At 33.9% G+C, this 14385-nt stretch overlaps 1 protein-coding gene across 1 annotated transcript in view; it reads right to left on the bottom strand.

Moving 5' to 3' along the window:
- LOC142340285 (fatty acyl-CoA reductase 1-like) overlaps nt 1-14385 on the bottom strand; it is a 58358-nt gene that overhangs the window by 41420 nt on the left and 2553 nt on the right. Inside the window, exons 2-4 of the mRNA XM_075390858.1 lie at nt 14141-14320; nt 7943-8171; nt 7334-7458 (exon numbers count right to left, since the gene is read on the bottom strand). Of these exons, the coding sequence (XP_075246973.1) occupies nt 7334-7458; nt 7943-8171; nt 14141-14320 (534 nt within the window). The remainder of the gene's footprint in view (nt 1-7333; nt 7459-7942; nt 8172-14140; nt 14321-14385) is intronic.

The raw sequence follows: 14385 nt of genomic DNA on the forward strand, positions 1-14385 counted from the left end.
ATATCAGATCGCTGAAAAGAGACCGGCGACTGATGGGGGGTGTTGAGTTCGGGTTGGGGTGAGTTTGCTTTTTTGGGGGTAGGAACAAACTCTTTAGCTTAGAAAGCAACAATCATAGACAGTGTTAATAAATGTCTCCTCAAAACAGTTTCGGTGAATCGCTTACCTAGAGACCAGTAGACCTGTGTACATCTATAAAAGAGCTGCCCGCCACTAAATTCCCTCTGGGTTTTTCCTATTTATTCTTTTTTGAGGACAAAATCTAAAGCGTCAGACAAAAAAATGTTGAGCAAAAAATTGCATAAGAAGAGACAGCTGGACTGATACATTTGCTTCAAAAATAGTGATATATTTGCTTCTCAATTTTCAATCAAATTTTCTAGATCAAACTGCTTTACCGAAAAAGCTTTAATCAGTTTGTATTAGTCAATATCTAAAAGCATTATACTCCATTGCAATTACCAAATGAATCCCATAAAACAAAAAATAGGCCAAAAATCTTTAGGATTGCCTATGCAAGTCCAAATAATAATTTACAAAATTTCAATTAGCCTACAAAAAATCAAGAAAAGGCTCTCAAAATCACCCAAAAAGTACCACTATTGTCGACAATAGCTCTTTATACATTTACCAATTTGGAAACCTGAAAAGAGCTTGAAAGATCTGCACGTGAACAAATATTCGAGCAGTTGGCAAAAAAATTTTACACATAAATTTTTTGCTCTTTTTCGAAAGAATACACAAACAAAATAACAAATTTTTTTCGGCTCATCGAATTGGTTCTGCCAAACCACTTTCTGAAACATCCTTCACTCCCTGAGCTTCAGGTTTGTTTTTGCTCGCTCACTTATCAAAATATTGAAAACATAACACCTCTTCAATCCGTAGAAAATGACAGCACCTAAATTATAACCCTTTCGGAGGTTGATGGCGGCTATGAAAGATATCTGACAGATTACGCGAATCACTAGAGCCAGTGGGGGTGTGGTGTACAAGTCGAAGGAGGTGGAGGAGGATGAACGGGGAGCGGCAGGGGATGGGGTGACCGGAGTTGAGGCCGGGGAAGGGGGTCATCAATTTTTAACAGCCACCCTTTGATTGGCATACTTTGAGACTAGTAAGACTCTAAGAGCGCTGCCTACTCAATGAACTTTCGGTCAATTTCAGTAAAAAAAACATTTCAAGAGTGTTTTGCTAAAATATAAAATATACATCCTGAAAATAACTCTATCGGCCGTGAATTAATGTGATGCTGAAACACACTTAGAAAATAAATGACAGATTATAGCCGCAGCTGACCTCGGGTTTCAGCATTTTCTGATTCAGAAAAAAACGGCCAAAATAGATCTGAAAAAAATCCGTAAGACCAACCTGACCCAACGCTACTAACTTTTTGGACGGCAGGTAAAATATATTACTGAACAATGGTTTTCGTAAATTGACGAATGTGAAGACATTCTGTTCATTTTCAAAAAATCGTGTTATTTGAGGAATTGTCACCTCTTCTAACAATAATTATAATTCTGTCCAGTTTTGAGAATTGATAGAAGATTTGTAAATATGAAGTCAATTAAATATTGCACTTTCACCGCTTTTGGAAATCGATTTATCAGACCCGGTTTTATACTAAACTAATAATACTTTCGTTTATCAGCGAAAATGCATCTCAGTATGATCTTATAATTCTAGTTTTGCAAAAAAGTTGACGAAACTGAAGAAAGCAGGTTACACTAAGTCAGTTAGTCCTTTTTTTGCAAAGAAGAAACATACCCGGCAGATTGCCCGAAAATAGCCGCCGTTGACTCCAATAAGCATGATTGGGATTGAAAGAATAGGTATTGAAAAAAAAGATTTCTGTACAAAAAAAAATATTTTTAGTCCAATTTATTTTGATGACATTTCGTAGTTGAACATACTTCTGTTTCTTAGAGAGAGGCTACAGGGGCTACTATCAATACCAATAAGCATTAGAGAGAGGTAACTAATACTTATAGGAACGACGTTCAAATAGCGGGCATCTAAAATTGTGCTTTATGGGTTTATCCCGTTTCTATTTCTGACTTCCATTTTTATACTGACTGTGTTTATTTTGAATTGCTTTGCTGAGCAACTGATGTTCAAAATCACTTTTAGCAGAATGAGAAAAGAGAGAAACTAGCCTAGAGAAGTCAAAAAGATTTCACGCAAAATGTTGAAAGAGCGGCAAATTGAGGTAAAGCGAAACATTTTTTTGTTCGACGAAGTAAAAAAAAGACATAGCGGGACAAGTCTTGAAATACAATTCAAAGAAGTGAATGAAAAGCTCAAACGTACTCTACCTGACCAGCCGATCAATTGAACAATGCCAAAATCATCTCAAAAAATTAAAAACTAAGATAGAAACTGTGAAACTAAAATAATCAAAACTAAACAAAAACATTCTCATTGCTAAAACTCTTGAAGCTTTCAAACCGAAGGCAAAATTTTTTCCCTTTAAAAATACTCATTTCAGAAATAAGTTCGAAACCAAGCTTTGTTTCTGAAATTGGTCCAGGATTATATCTGCAAGACCTGAAAAATAATCATTGGCCCTTGAAGATCGATTAACTCGAAAATGACAAAAAAATTTGAGAAAAGGAAATCAAATGCTAATTACCAGGAAATGTTGCTGAAAATTGTGATATAAATATCTTCAGAATCATTTCTCTGTCTCTAGAGGCTATCCAGTAAAGGCCAAGCTTTGATTGGCCACCCTTTGATTCGCATACCTTGAGACTAGTAAGACTCTAAGAGCGCTGCCTACTCAATGAACTTTCTGTCAATTTCAGTCTCAAAAAAAAACATTTCAAGAGTGTTTTGCTAAAATATAAAATATACATCCTGAAAATAACTCTATCAGCCGTGAATTAATGTGATGCTGAAACACACTTAGAAAATAAATGACAGATTATAGCCGCAGCTGACCTCGGGTTTCAGCATTTTCTGATTCAGAAAAAAACGGCCAAAATAGATCTGAAAAAAATCCGTAAGACCAACCTGACCCAACGCTACTAACTTTTTGGACGGCAGGTAAAATATATTACTGAACAATGGTTTTCGTAAATTGACGAATGTGAAGACATTCTGTTCATTTTCAAAAAATCGTGTTATTTGAGGAATTGTCACCTCTTCTAACAATAATTATAATTCTGTCCAGTTTTGAGAATTGATAGAAGATTGGTAAATATGAAGTCAATTAAATATTGCACTTTCACCGCTTTTGGAAATCGATTTATCAGACCCGGTTTTATACTAAACTAATAATACTTTCGTTTATCAGCGAAAATGCATCTCAGTATGATCTTATAATTCTAGTTTTGCAAAAAAGTTGACAAAACTAAAGAAAGCAGGTTACACTAAGTCAGTTAGTTCTTTTTTTGCAAAGAAGAAACATACCCGGCAGATTGCCGGAAAATAGCCGCCGTTGACTCCAATAAGCATGATTGGGATTGAAAGAATAGATATTGAAAAAAAAAGATTTCTTATAACCCTTTCGGAGGTTGACGGCGGCTATGAAAGATATCTGACAGATTACGCGAATCACTAGAGCCAGTGGGGGTGTGGTGTACAAGTCGAAGGAGGTGGAGGAGGATGAACGGGGAGCGGCAGGGGATGGGGTGACCGGAGTTGAGGCCGGGGAAGGGGTCATCAATTTTTAACAGCCACCCTTTGATTGGCATACTTTGAGACTAGTAAGACTCTAAGAGCGCTGCCTACTCAATGAACTTTCTGTCAATTTCAGTCTCAAAAAAACATTTCAAGAGTGTTTTGCTCATATATATGAAATAAACATCCTGAAAATAATTACCAGGAAATGTTGTTGAAAATTGTGATATAAATATTTATAGAATCATTTCACTGTCTCTAGAGGCTATCCAGTAAAGGCCGAGCTTCGATTGGCCACCCTTTGATTGGCATACTTTTAGACTAGTAAGACTCTGAGAGTGCTGCCTACTCAATGAACTTTCTGTCAATTTCAGTCTAAAAAAACAACGTTTCAAGAGTGTTTTGCTAAAATGTAAAATATAAAGTTGTGATATAAATATCTTCAGAATCATTTCTCATCACTTCTAATCAGTCCAAGCTTTAAAAACTCATTGGCTCATAGATCGATAGGCAATAATTTTTAGAAAAATTAAAACTTCAAAAAATAGATATTCGTGCTATTAAATTGTTGAAAACCATTCAATAGCCCCCTTGCAACTTTTAAATAACATACTATTAAACCCTGGCTGAGGTTACTCAGCTACTGAAGCAAGAAAAAATAAATAAAATACAAATGTTTTGAAAAACTTGAAAAAATTGCAAATTCTATCAAAAAACTTCTAAGAGTCGAAGGTTAAATTGTTGACAACAAATCCATTGAAACTGAAAACCATGCAGTAACTTATTATCAGAACGTGGAATAGGTTTTCTCGCACTTGAGAATGGATGAATATCAAAAACTGACAAAAACTTAAGGAAACCTTGAAAAAATTGCAGTTTTTATCCAAAAAATGCTAAACTTCGAAATATTAAAAAGTTAAAAACCATTCCATTGTTAATAGAAACTATGCAGTGTCCTATAAACAAACATCAAAGGAGACTGCCGGGTCCCTGAAACAGAACAAAATGAAAAATGATGAAAATTTTTAAAAACCTGAAAAAAATGCGAATTTTGTCAAAAAGTTGCTAAAATTTGTGATATTCAAAAGTTGAAACCTATTCTTTGGCATCATAAAATTTTTCAGTAACTTATTATTCAAACCCTAATGAGATTTTCTGGCCATTGGGACTCAAACAACTTCAATAATGACAATAAATGTCAAAAAATGTGAAAAAAACTGCAAGTTTTGTCAAAAAATGCAAATGTTCTTGATAGCAGAAAGTTGAAACGATTTCTTTATCCCTAGAACCTATGCAGTAATCTATCATCAAACCCTTTATCGATCCCTAGAGGAGGTTTCTTGACACCTAGAGCTAAAAAACTCAAAAAATGACAAAAATTTTCAAAAAACCTGAAAAAATTGCAAAAACTATTATCATTTTTTGTATTTGTGATTGTAGTACAAAAACATATAGCTCATAAAATGGCCAAAACAAGCAATTTTGTCTCAAAAAAGGACTTCATCAACTATTAAAAACTATTAAAAACTTCAAATTAAGACCAACCACTGAAAAAAACTCAAAAAAATAAAAAAAACTGCACCATTTTGAGCCCAAAAACTCCTAAAAATGACCTTTTAACCTTAAATTAGGGCCACCCCAGCAGCTGCACTACTATAAACACTTGCAGGACTACTAAAGCCCACTTTGGTCCTCTAATGAAACTTAATGCCCGCTGGGCTTTACCTGTTTACCCCGTTTTGTAAGATCAGAGCCATTGCAAAATGTGTGAACACATCTTAAAAAAACATAGCCGGAAAAATTCCGGAGACGATTCGAAGTGAAAATCCATCTGAACGCCATCCCACTATTCATCAAACAAAACGTGCCTTCACTAATTTATGATTATCTTGAAACAAAGTCATAAAACAAAAAAGTAAAAACAATAGATCAATTCTGTTAAAATATGATAAAAAATCTGATTGATTTTTGTTATAAATTGAGATCCCGAAAAAACTATCTCTATCAAAATAACTTCATCAAAACAACTTGTACTTACAAAAACCACTTATGTGAATTTCGAAAAAAATACTTTAGGCTAAAATTATGAAAAAAAGCTCTTAAAAACAACTTTCACTGAAAAACTGGAAAAGGTTACCAAATTTTTTGATATTTCAAAAACATATAAATCCAAAGAAAAATTCCCTTCCGCCAATAGGGTATTCAGATGCTCGCAAAACAATAGGCAAATCATGAACGGCAAAGAAACTTAGGCTAAAAACAGAAAACGAAAAACTGCAAAAAATTAAGAAAAATAGTTCCAATTTTCGCCATTCTTTTGTCATATTTCTCAACAAAAAAAAAATTTTACCCACAAAACTGTAACCAATTGTTATCATAAAATTGCTCAAGTAGAAGGGGTTTCTTCAATACCCATTTGAGCCAGTAAAACAAAAAAATCGTCAAAAAAATGCAAAAATTAGCCCGAAAATCTGCAAAATACATTAAAAACCTCCGTCTTATCATAAAATTCATATTAATTTCCAGAAACCTTCAAACCACTACCGAAACCAGCCTAAAATTAACACAAAATCATAAACAAACCTCTCAACCGAAATAAATGAAAAAAAAACTGCTTCAAAATGCCGCACGTGAACAAAAAATTTTCGCTTGCTTTGAGAAAATTTTTTCACACATCAATTTCTCGCTCTCTCAAAAACAGCGGTATGAACAAAAACCACTCTCTTTTCGCTCCGCTCTTCACTGTTCAGCGCCAAAATCACTCCAGATTTTTTTTGCGCGTTTCATTTCCCGCTTCAAAAATCCCTCCAATAAAATTGATTTAAAAAAAGGACTTCTCCAATAGTCCTCTTCGAGTCGTAAAAAAACTCTGCGCACCAATACAATTCAAATTCAAATTGAATTGTAAAAGGTAGGAGCACTATAATAGCCGGCTGAGAAAATTAGGGCGGCTATTAAAAATCTTACTATCTTGATGCATATTAAAAATTTATCACCTGCAACGATTTAATCAATTTTTGTTTTCCTATAAAACTTAAAATAACTTTTAAAATCTTGCACAGATCACAAACAAAAATTGTCTGAGAGAAGTGTTATCAACATCACGCTCCTGTTTCACATACTGCAATAGGAATCTTCTCGTTCATTGCTTCGACTTGCCAATGGTTGCTTTATTTAGTACACCCATAAAATCAATACAGGCACGACTATGCAATGTTTTTTGGGCAAAAACTTTATCTTTTCTTTTTCAGTATTTTTTATCATTGCAGAGTTGTAACATGAATACTTAATCGTCTTTTTTACCATTTTAAGCCTAGAGAAAAGAATTAGCTGAGAATGACAATGAAGAAGGTGTGGAACCTCATACTGGGTTAGGAAGAAATAATGAAGTAAAAGAAAACGGTGAAAAGAAAATTCAAACTGTCACACTTCTTTTCGAAAATTTTTATTGAAAAAGGAAAGTTCGGAAAAAGGAGTAAAAATTTTTCAATGTTTTAGGTACAATTAATTTTACATCCAAAACGAGGAATTTTTTATAAAGTAATTATAAAATTGGTAAAAAAACAACGCAGTCGGCTTAAAAAAGCACGATAGGGACTTTTCATAGTCGTTGCAGACTCTTTGACGCAAAATTTGTGTTCTGTCGAAAGTTCGCTTTAAATTCTGGTGTTTAGATTTTAGATTTTGAACTTATCACTAAGGATTGTACCTGCGTTTGTGCTCCTCTCTGTACCATGGTGCACCAATCACAATGTCAGTCACAATATCCACTGGGAGCAAATTGGCAACTGCATCTGGATACGCCATCATGGATCTCAACAAACCCATGCCACACTGAAATGAAGAGGTATCTTTCACAGAAAACAAATTAAAAACCTTTTTTTTTTAGAATGTTGCACGATCTTTTTTTTTTCACCGCCGAATCCTTGCAAAGATAAAAAGAGGCAAAAAAATTGAAAGCGGTTTCTAGTGAGAGGGCAAGACTGATATCTACCCCATATGAGAAGACCAGTTAAAAACGGTCAAATTTATATAAGACATGACATTTTTTGATCGGTCATTGTTCCTCATAATTTTCAGTTTTATGTTGACAAAAAATTTACAGTTTTTTTTTCACTTTTGATGCTTTTTAAGAAAAAAAGTTAATCCTGTAAGATCCTGTAGGAATCTTGTAAGCAATTAACCATTTTGTGAGAATCTTGTAAGAATCATTCAAGATTTTACAAAATTAATTTTTGCTTTCGATTCGGCTAGCATTGAAGACAATGTTATATCGTTTCGAAAAGAAATATTTAAAGATTCTGCTAAGGCTCCTAACCGCTACAAAAAGACCGGAAGCTCCACTATAATTGTCAATCCATCCTCTGAAAGGCTCCTTCAATGTAGCACCAACAATTGTGGGTCTCACAATCACATAGGGCAACTCTCGACTCTCGTTTTCTTCCACGAACAGATTCTCCGCCAGTTGTTTTGTGAATGTGTACGTGTTCGGTTTGCTTCCGATTAGAATTGGAGTTATCATGTCAAGAGCTTTTTCAGGAACCCACCTCAAAACAAACAAATTTTCTATTTTTTAATCCATGCAAAACCAGATTGAGGACCCAGACAAAAGTTACTACTGACACAAGCGTCCTAAAGAAAAATAAATTCTGATCAGACTATAACATGCATTTACGACGAAAATTTTTCACAGACCTAAATGAAAATGAACTACAAAAAGGCGACCCTCACAAAAAGGAGTTCTACTCTAAGCGTCATATGACAGAATGATCTTTGACCTGACTATCCAGTTTTTTGACTGGGCATTCTCCTACCTTAAATACAAAACTGATTGGCAGTGATCTCTAATCAGACTTTTTCCCAGTTTGCACACGAATTGGGTCTTATCTTAGGTTCAGTAGGGCCTCAAATAGGCAGTACAGACTTTAATTGATCACTAAACAGTACAATATTGGAAGAGCATTGAGAATCCTATTGGATTTCTTCTATTGCTGAAACGGTAATAACAACAACATAAACAACTAATGTCAGTCGAACTGCTCTCACAGGACGGGAGAAAAGTTGACTTGGGTAGTGGCCAGCTGCGGCATAGGGATGCTGGCATTAGGGGGTGAGCGGAATGGGTGAGGGGGCTTAAGTGATGTGGTGTGCGGGAGAGCTGTAGGAGAGGGGGATCCAAATCGCCAGATTGGAGGGGGGAGGGGGTGGACGGGGGTGTCGGGAGATGGGGGTGGGGTGAATGAGGTGTGAGCGTCTGACGAGGGGTAAAACTTTTCAGACTAAGAACCACTCTTCACACCTTGAAGCTGTTTCCTCAAAACAGTTTTGGTGAACTGCATACTTAGAGACTAGTAAGGCGTAAGGCTCTAAGGGGGCCATTCGGCCAAATAATTTTCTCCGTGCGCTGAATGTTCATTCCGCTTTTGAGGAGGAAAAGTGGAATGGGTCAGACAAAAAATCGGCCAAGCCATAAATCGCATAAAAAAGACTGACAGTACTCATACAATTGCTACAAATTATTTTTTGAGTGCAATTAAACAGGCACTTAGATCTTAAAAAATCTGTGGTTGAGAATTAAATCGATCATTATTTGACAATCAACAAAAAACAAAGCCAGCAGATTGCCGGAAAATAGCCGTGATAGACTCTTGTGGCCTACCATGAATTGAAACAACTAAAGAATTAAGATTGACATATCGACCACCAGCTTATTAATAGACCACTAAACTTTTTGGGTTAGAATCGGACTGTCATTTATATGAGACACATTTGCTCTACAAGGAAAAAGCCCTAATGGAGCTTTTTCAAAATTATTATTTGATATTAAAGCACAAGGCTCTATTACTCAGGAATTAGGGCATATAAGTTTGGCACTACTTAGATGCACACTATTGACATTTAACTAGTAAATTTTCATAAAATTTAAAGTTCCATAAGTGAGTGAAGTAAGTCACGCAATTGACCTAAAAGCAGAAATGACGAAACGAACACAAATTTTAACTGCAAAGCAGTAGAAGTCACTGAAGTCATTGAAAAAGTCATTTTCAAGAAGTCAGGGTAAGATGAAACATAAATATGTTCGACGATTAAAAAAAATTTGGAGCACAATAATAGCGCCTCAAATTGCTGATGCGGCTATTAATCAGAACAGTCTCCAGTTTCTAAAACTATACGGAAAAATGCTTATGATTCTTCAGCTTTCAACCGGCAGGACCTGAACTTTTTTGTCGAAAATCTGTTTGAAGTTTTGTAAATTGAAAAATTTATGGTCAAGAAGTCCATATAATTTGCTAAATTGAACAAAACCAAATAAAATTATCAGCTTTAATTTTTTTAATCGTTTTTGTCCTCGTTGAAAAAGTGGCGTTTGTGAAACAATATTTAAAACCTGTTTGAATTTTGAGCTAAAGGAAAACATAATCTGTAATCTTTAATTAAACCTTGAACTTTGAGTGAGAGGTTTCAATATGATGATTATAATTCTAATGGAAAAAAACGAGGAAATTTTCTGTCTGCTTCGCCCGGTGTTAGGTAGAAATTTGCGATACCAAATGCATTAATGCACTCAAAAATAAACAATGTCAAAGTAAAACAGTCATTATTTATGTTCAGTTCAGAAAAAAATATTGTCCTAGAACTTTCATTCATGAAAAAATGTAACTACAAAAATTTCCTCTATAAAGTAGTACTATACAGTACTATACAGTTGTACACAGTAAAGTAAGACACAGTTGGTGGTTTGAAAAAAAAACGCTATAGCTTTATAGACTTTTAAAGACCTATAAGATATTGAAACTGTTTTGCCTACCGTAATATCTTCACTTAGATTAAGGTGTGTCCTCAATTGACCTCCACTCCACCGACCGAAGCAGGCAAAATTCCATTTGAGAGAAAAGAGAAGTCATTTCGAAGCAGAGCTAAATACCGTGGTGTAACCAATAGATAATCACAGAATCGAACAAAACCCATTGCTACAATAAGTCTGAAAATGACGTCACGCATGCTTTTTATTGAAAAAAATACGCGAGGGAAGGAACAAAAGCTGTTTTGAAGTGAACGTAACGCCATATTGTTCTAAATCAAATCTTGGCGACAAAACAAAATAAACAGACAAGAGAAGGCCGATTTTAACTCTTTTTTCAAAGCAAAATATTATATCTTTTGTATATACAAAATGTCTCAAAAAGAGTAATCAAAATTGTGTGGAAAACCAGTTTGAGCCTATAATTTTACTAAGAGGCTTGAAATAATCCTATTAGAAATTATTATGGCTAATTTTTCTATGACAAAATAACAAGCAAAACAAAACAAAACCTATTTCGCTCTGTTTTGCTAAGAAAAACCGTACCTGGAATATCTCAGAACTTGTAGTTGCGCTAAATGTTCTAATTCATTAGTAATCTTGAATGTGTTTGCAAAATAAATTAGCTGAATTTTTTCGTCTTAACTGAGCTTCCATTATTTTGCCAAGAAGCATGATTTGAGGCGTTCAAGCATTTAAAAAACAAGGAGGCTCAGTTATTAATGTTATTAGATATCAACAATGCTCATTACAATTAAAATGTTCATTATTATCTACATAGGAAGCAATTGAGACATGTAGTTATCCAATGTTCGATTAAGCAAAATTTCAATGCCAATGAGATCAACGATTAATGTCATCAACAAAAAATAATCCAAAAATTCTTTGAAAAGTACCAAAATAAGAAAATAGAATATTTTTTGAAGTCTCGCAGTAACAGTAGTAACAATGCTGAGAAATAAATTTTTGAAGCTTCAAAAGTTTGTTTTTGAAAATTTTTTTTTTTAAAAGACCTAACAGACTTAGGATTACAACAAAAAACGATGAAAAACAAAAAGTTTCAAAACCTCAGGGAGCCAAATTCGCCTGTGAATAATTAGACTAAGTCGCAAGCCCCCAAAAAACAGTACCTAAATAAGCAAAAACTTCAAACAATTTTTTTGACATGACACTGTTCAAGACATTATAATTAAAAAAAGTTACCTGCAAGAACTGCCATTTTCCCTTCTTCTTAACATCAACAAGTCTTCTCAATGAAAAGGAATACTTAGACATGACAACAAAAAGAAACCCGAAAATTCAACACTATAGAAATCTCAAAAACTTTTTTTAAAACTAAATGGTGGAGGCAATCAAACACAACGTATAACCAATTCCAAAAACAATTTGAATCAGCAAAAGTAATTGAGACTTCTAATGAGTGAGACTGGTGACAAAAACAAAAGCAGAAAGTAGACATTGGAAAAAAAACTTTAATTTTAATTTGAAAGTAATCAAAACAAACAGCTAAAGATTGAAATCTCTCACCAGCTTCAGTAATAAGTCTTGGGGAAATAATTTATCGTTATCGGGTATATGGCATCCAACAACGAAAAGAATGAAAAGCATAGGCAAATTAAATTAAACCAAAAAATTTTGCGAGATAACTGTGTCTCTCCCCAAAATCAGAAGCCACTAAAAAAAACAATCAACACGTCAAGATACGCTTTTTTCCAACGTTGTGTTTTTCCCTACAATGTTTTTTTTAATTTGACATCTCGATAATGTGGTAATGAGGAAACAAAATGAAATCTTAAAATATTCAATTATGATCAGAAAAAGAAAATTGGAAACTCGTAGTATCAAAAAAAAGAAACCATTAGTTGAATATAAAACCTTTACCGACATTAATTTTGTAACTCATAGGAAGTTGGTTTTCGCGTGTTTTTACTGAGACTGCGCCCGAAGTTGAGAGAAATGAGATAAATTGATGGCAAATTTAAAAAAGTTCACCGAAAATTTCTCAAAACAAAAATATTCAAAGTCATAACAGACAATAGAAAACAACTAAAAAAATGTCTAGGTTCCTTTATGCCATCGTAAAGCTGACTGGATCTTAGATTGGGGATATTAAGTCATTGGGCTACAAAAGTATAAGAAATGAAAGCAAAGTGCAAGAAATCCATAACATTTTTACGAAAGCAATTGGTCAGAGCCATAAATCCATGTGCTTAACTCTGAAAATATAATATAATCTCATTGTGTCTCTCTTATTGTAAACAATAGCTGTCAATAATAGAGCCCTGATAGGAATTTTTTTCCGTAATTTGTATAAAAAGCACTTACATGTGGAAATACCTCTAAAAATGTTCACACACTTTTAAAATCTTAAAAAAAAATTATCATAAGGATCCATGATGAGATCACGATCAGCACCGATATTATGCGCGTCTTACAAAACCATCAACAGTTGAATATGTTGCGAAATAGTTGATTTCTTTACAAAAATCTTCAGGTTGTCAAAAATAAATACTGCATTTTGTATAATTATAGAGTTTAAGTTTGCAGAAAAATGGCACATTTATAATTTCAGAAGGCTCTTTAAGCCAGCGGGTGTACAACTAGCGTTTTTTGAGCTTAAGAACAATTTGACTCGGTTTGAAGATGTCTACTGCCAGCAAATTTGAAGCAAATGTGCTAAAAAACCTTTTTTTGACAAAAATGTCTAAACTTTGAAAAATTTATCATAAATTCTGGCCAAGAAACTCGGATCGAACATTTCAGCAGCACTCTTCTATTTTCAGAGATAAAATCAATAATACTACAGTTAACAATTTTAACAAATTTTAGTGAAATGGACTAAGATTTGTTCAAAATTGACGAAAATGTGGTAAAAAATGTGAATAAAAACAGCTGAATTACGACTAATATTCACGAAAAATTTAACCTCGATAACTCCCTATAAAAAACAAAAATTGAAAAAATCTTTTTAATTCCATGTTTTACGCTGGATGTGCTTTCTAATGATACCACTGACATCTTTCTACGATTATTATATCGATCGGCCAAAATTGTCTGAACAAAAAAAAACCCATTTGAGTATATAGTTCCTGCCCCCTCAAGAGGGGTCGGAACAAAAAATTTACTCAGTAATTTGGTGAATTTATTGGCGAACAATGCTGTAGCAATTTTCAAACAGTGTGACTAAGTGTGGAAACAAGCATAGAAACATTATTGAACCACGCATTCAGACTTTTTGCAATAACCTCCATATTTCGAACTAATGTTTATTTTTTACTGCTTTTATTAGCTTCACGATAGTGGTCGGAAGTGAAAATTGAAATCAATATGCGCATGTTTATGTTTGTCTTTTTAGCAGTAAACTGCAAGGAAATCATTTTAGATCACGCAAACATTAAGAAATGAACCGTATAAAATTCACGGGTAAAGACCAACAGGATCTAAAAAATTGTTAAAAACTTTGTTTGAGATCAATTGAACATCGCGTTCATTCTTTTTAAAGGTGAATTCACAATTTGCCGCAGAGAGAGCTAAAGGATCAAAATCTTTCATATGAAAATATGCGCTCATATTGCTTGTAATGATATCAAGACACTCTTTATAACTGCTTGTCTTGAATGTGTTTGTTACATAGGTAAACTTTTAAGAACAAAAATTTCATAAAAACAAATATTTATTATTTTTTATCACAATATCATAAATTTATTTACTAACTCAAGTGCATCAATAACTTTGCTTGCACTGAATTGGGATCTGTAGACTTTCTCTTCGATGTGTGTGAGATCACAGTTTGAGTAACCAGTGGAAACGTGGACTACACACTTCAGTTGAGGCAACTTCCGGCACAGTTGGATGACTTTGAGAGTCCCTAAGGTATTCACAGTCAAGGCTACTCTGTAAACAAAATGTTGATATATGATAATTCGCTGTCAAAAATCTTTAAAAAAAACTAACTTTTA

This window comes from Convolutriloba macropyga, chromosome 5, assembly GCF_964194025.1.
Source record: "Convolutriloba macropyga chromosome 5, txConMacr16.3, whole genome shotgun sequence".
NCBI lineage: Eukaryota > Metazoa > Xenacoelomorpha > Acoela > Convolutidae > Convolutriloba > Convolutriloba macropyga.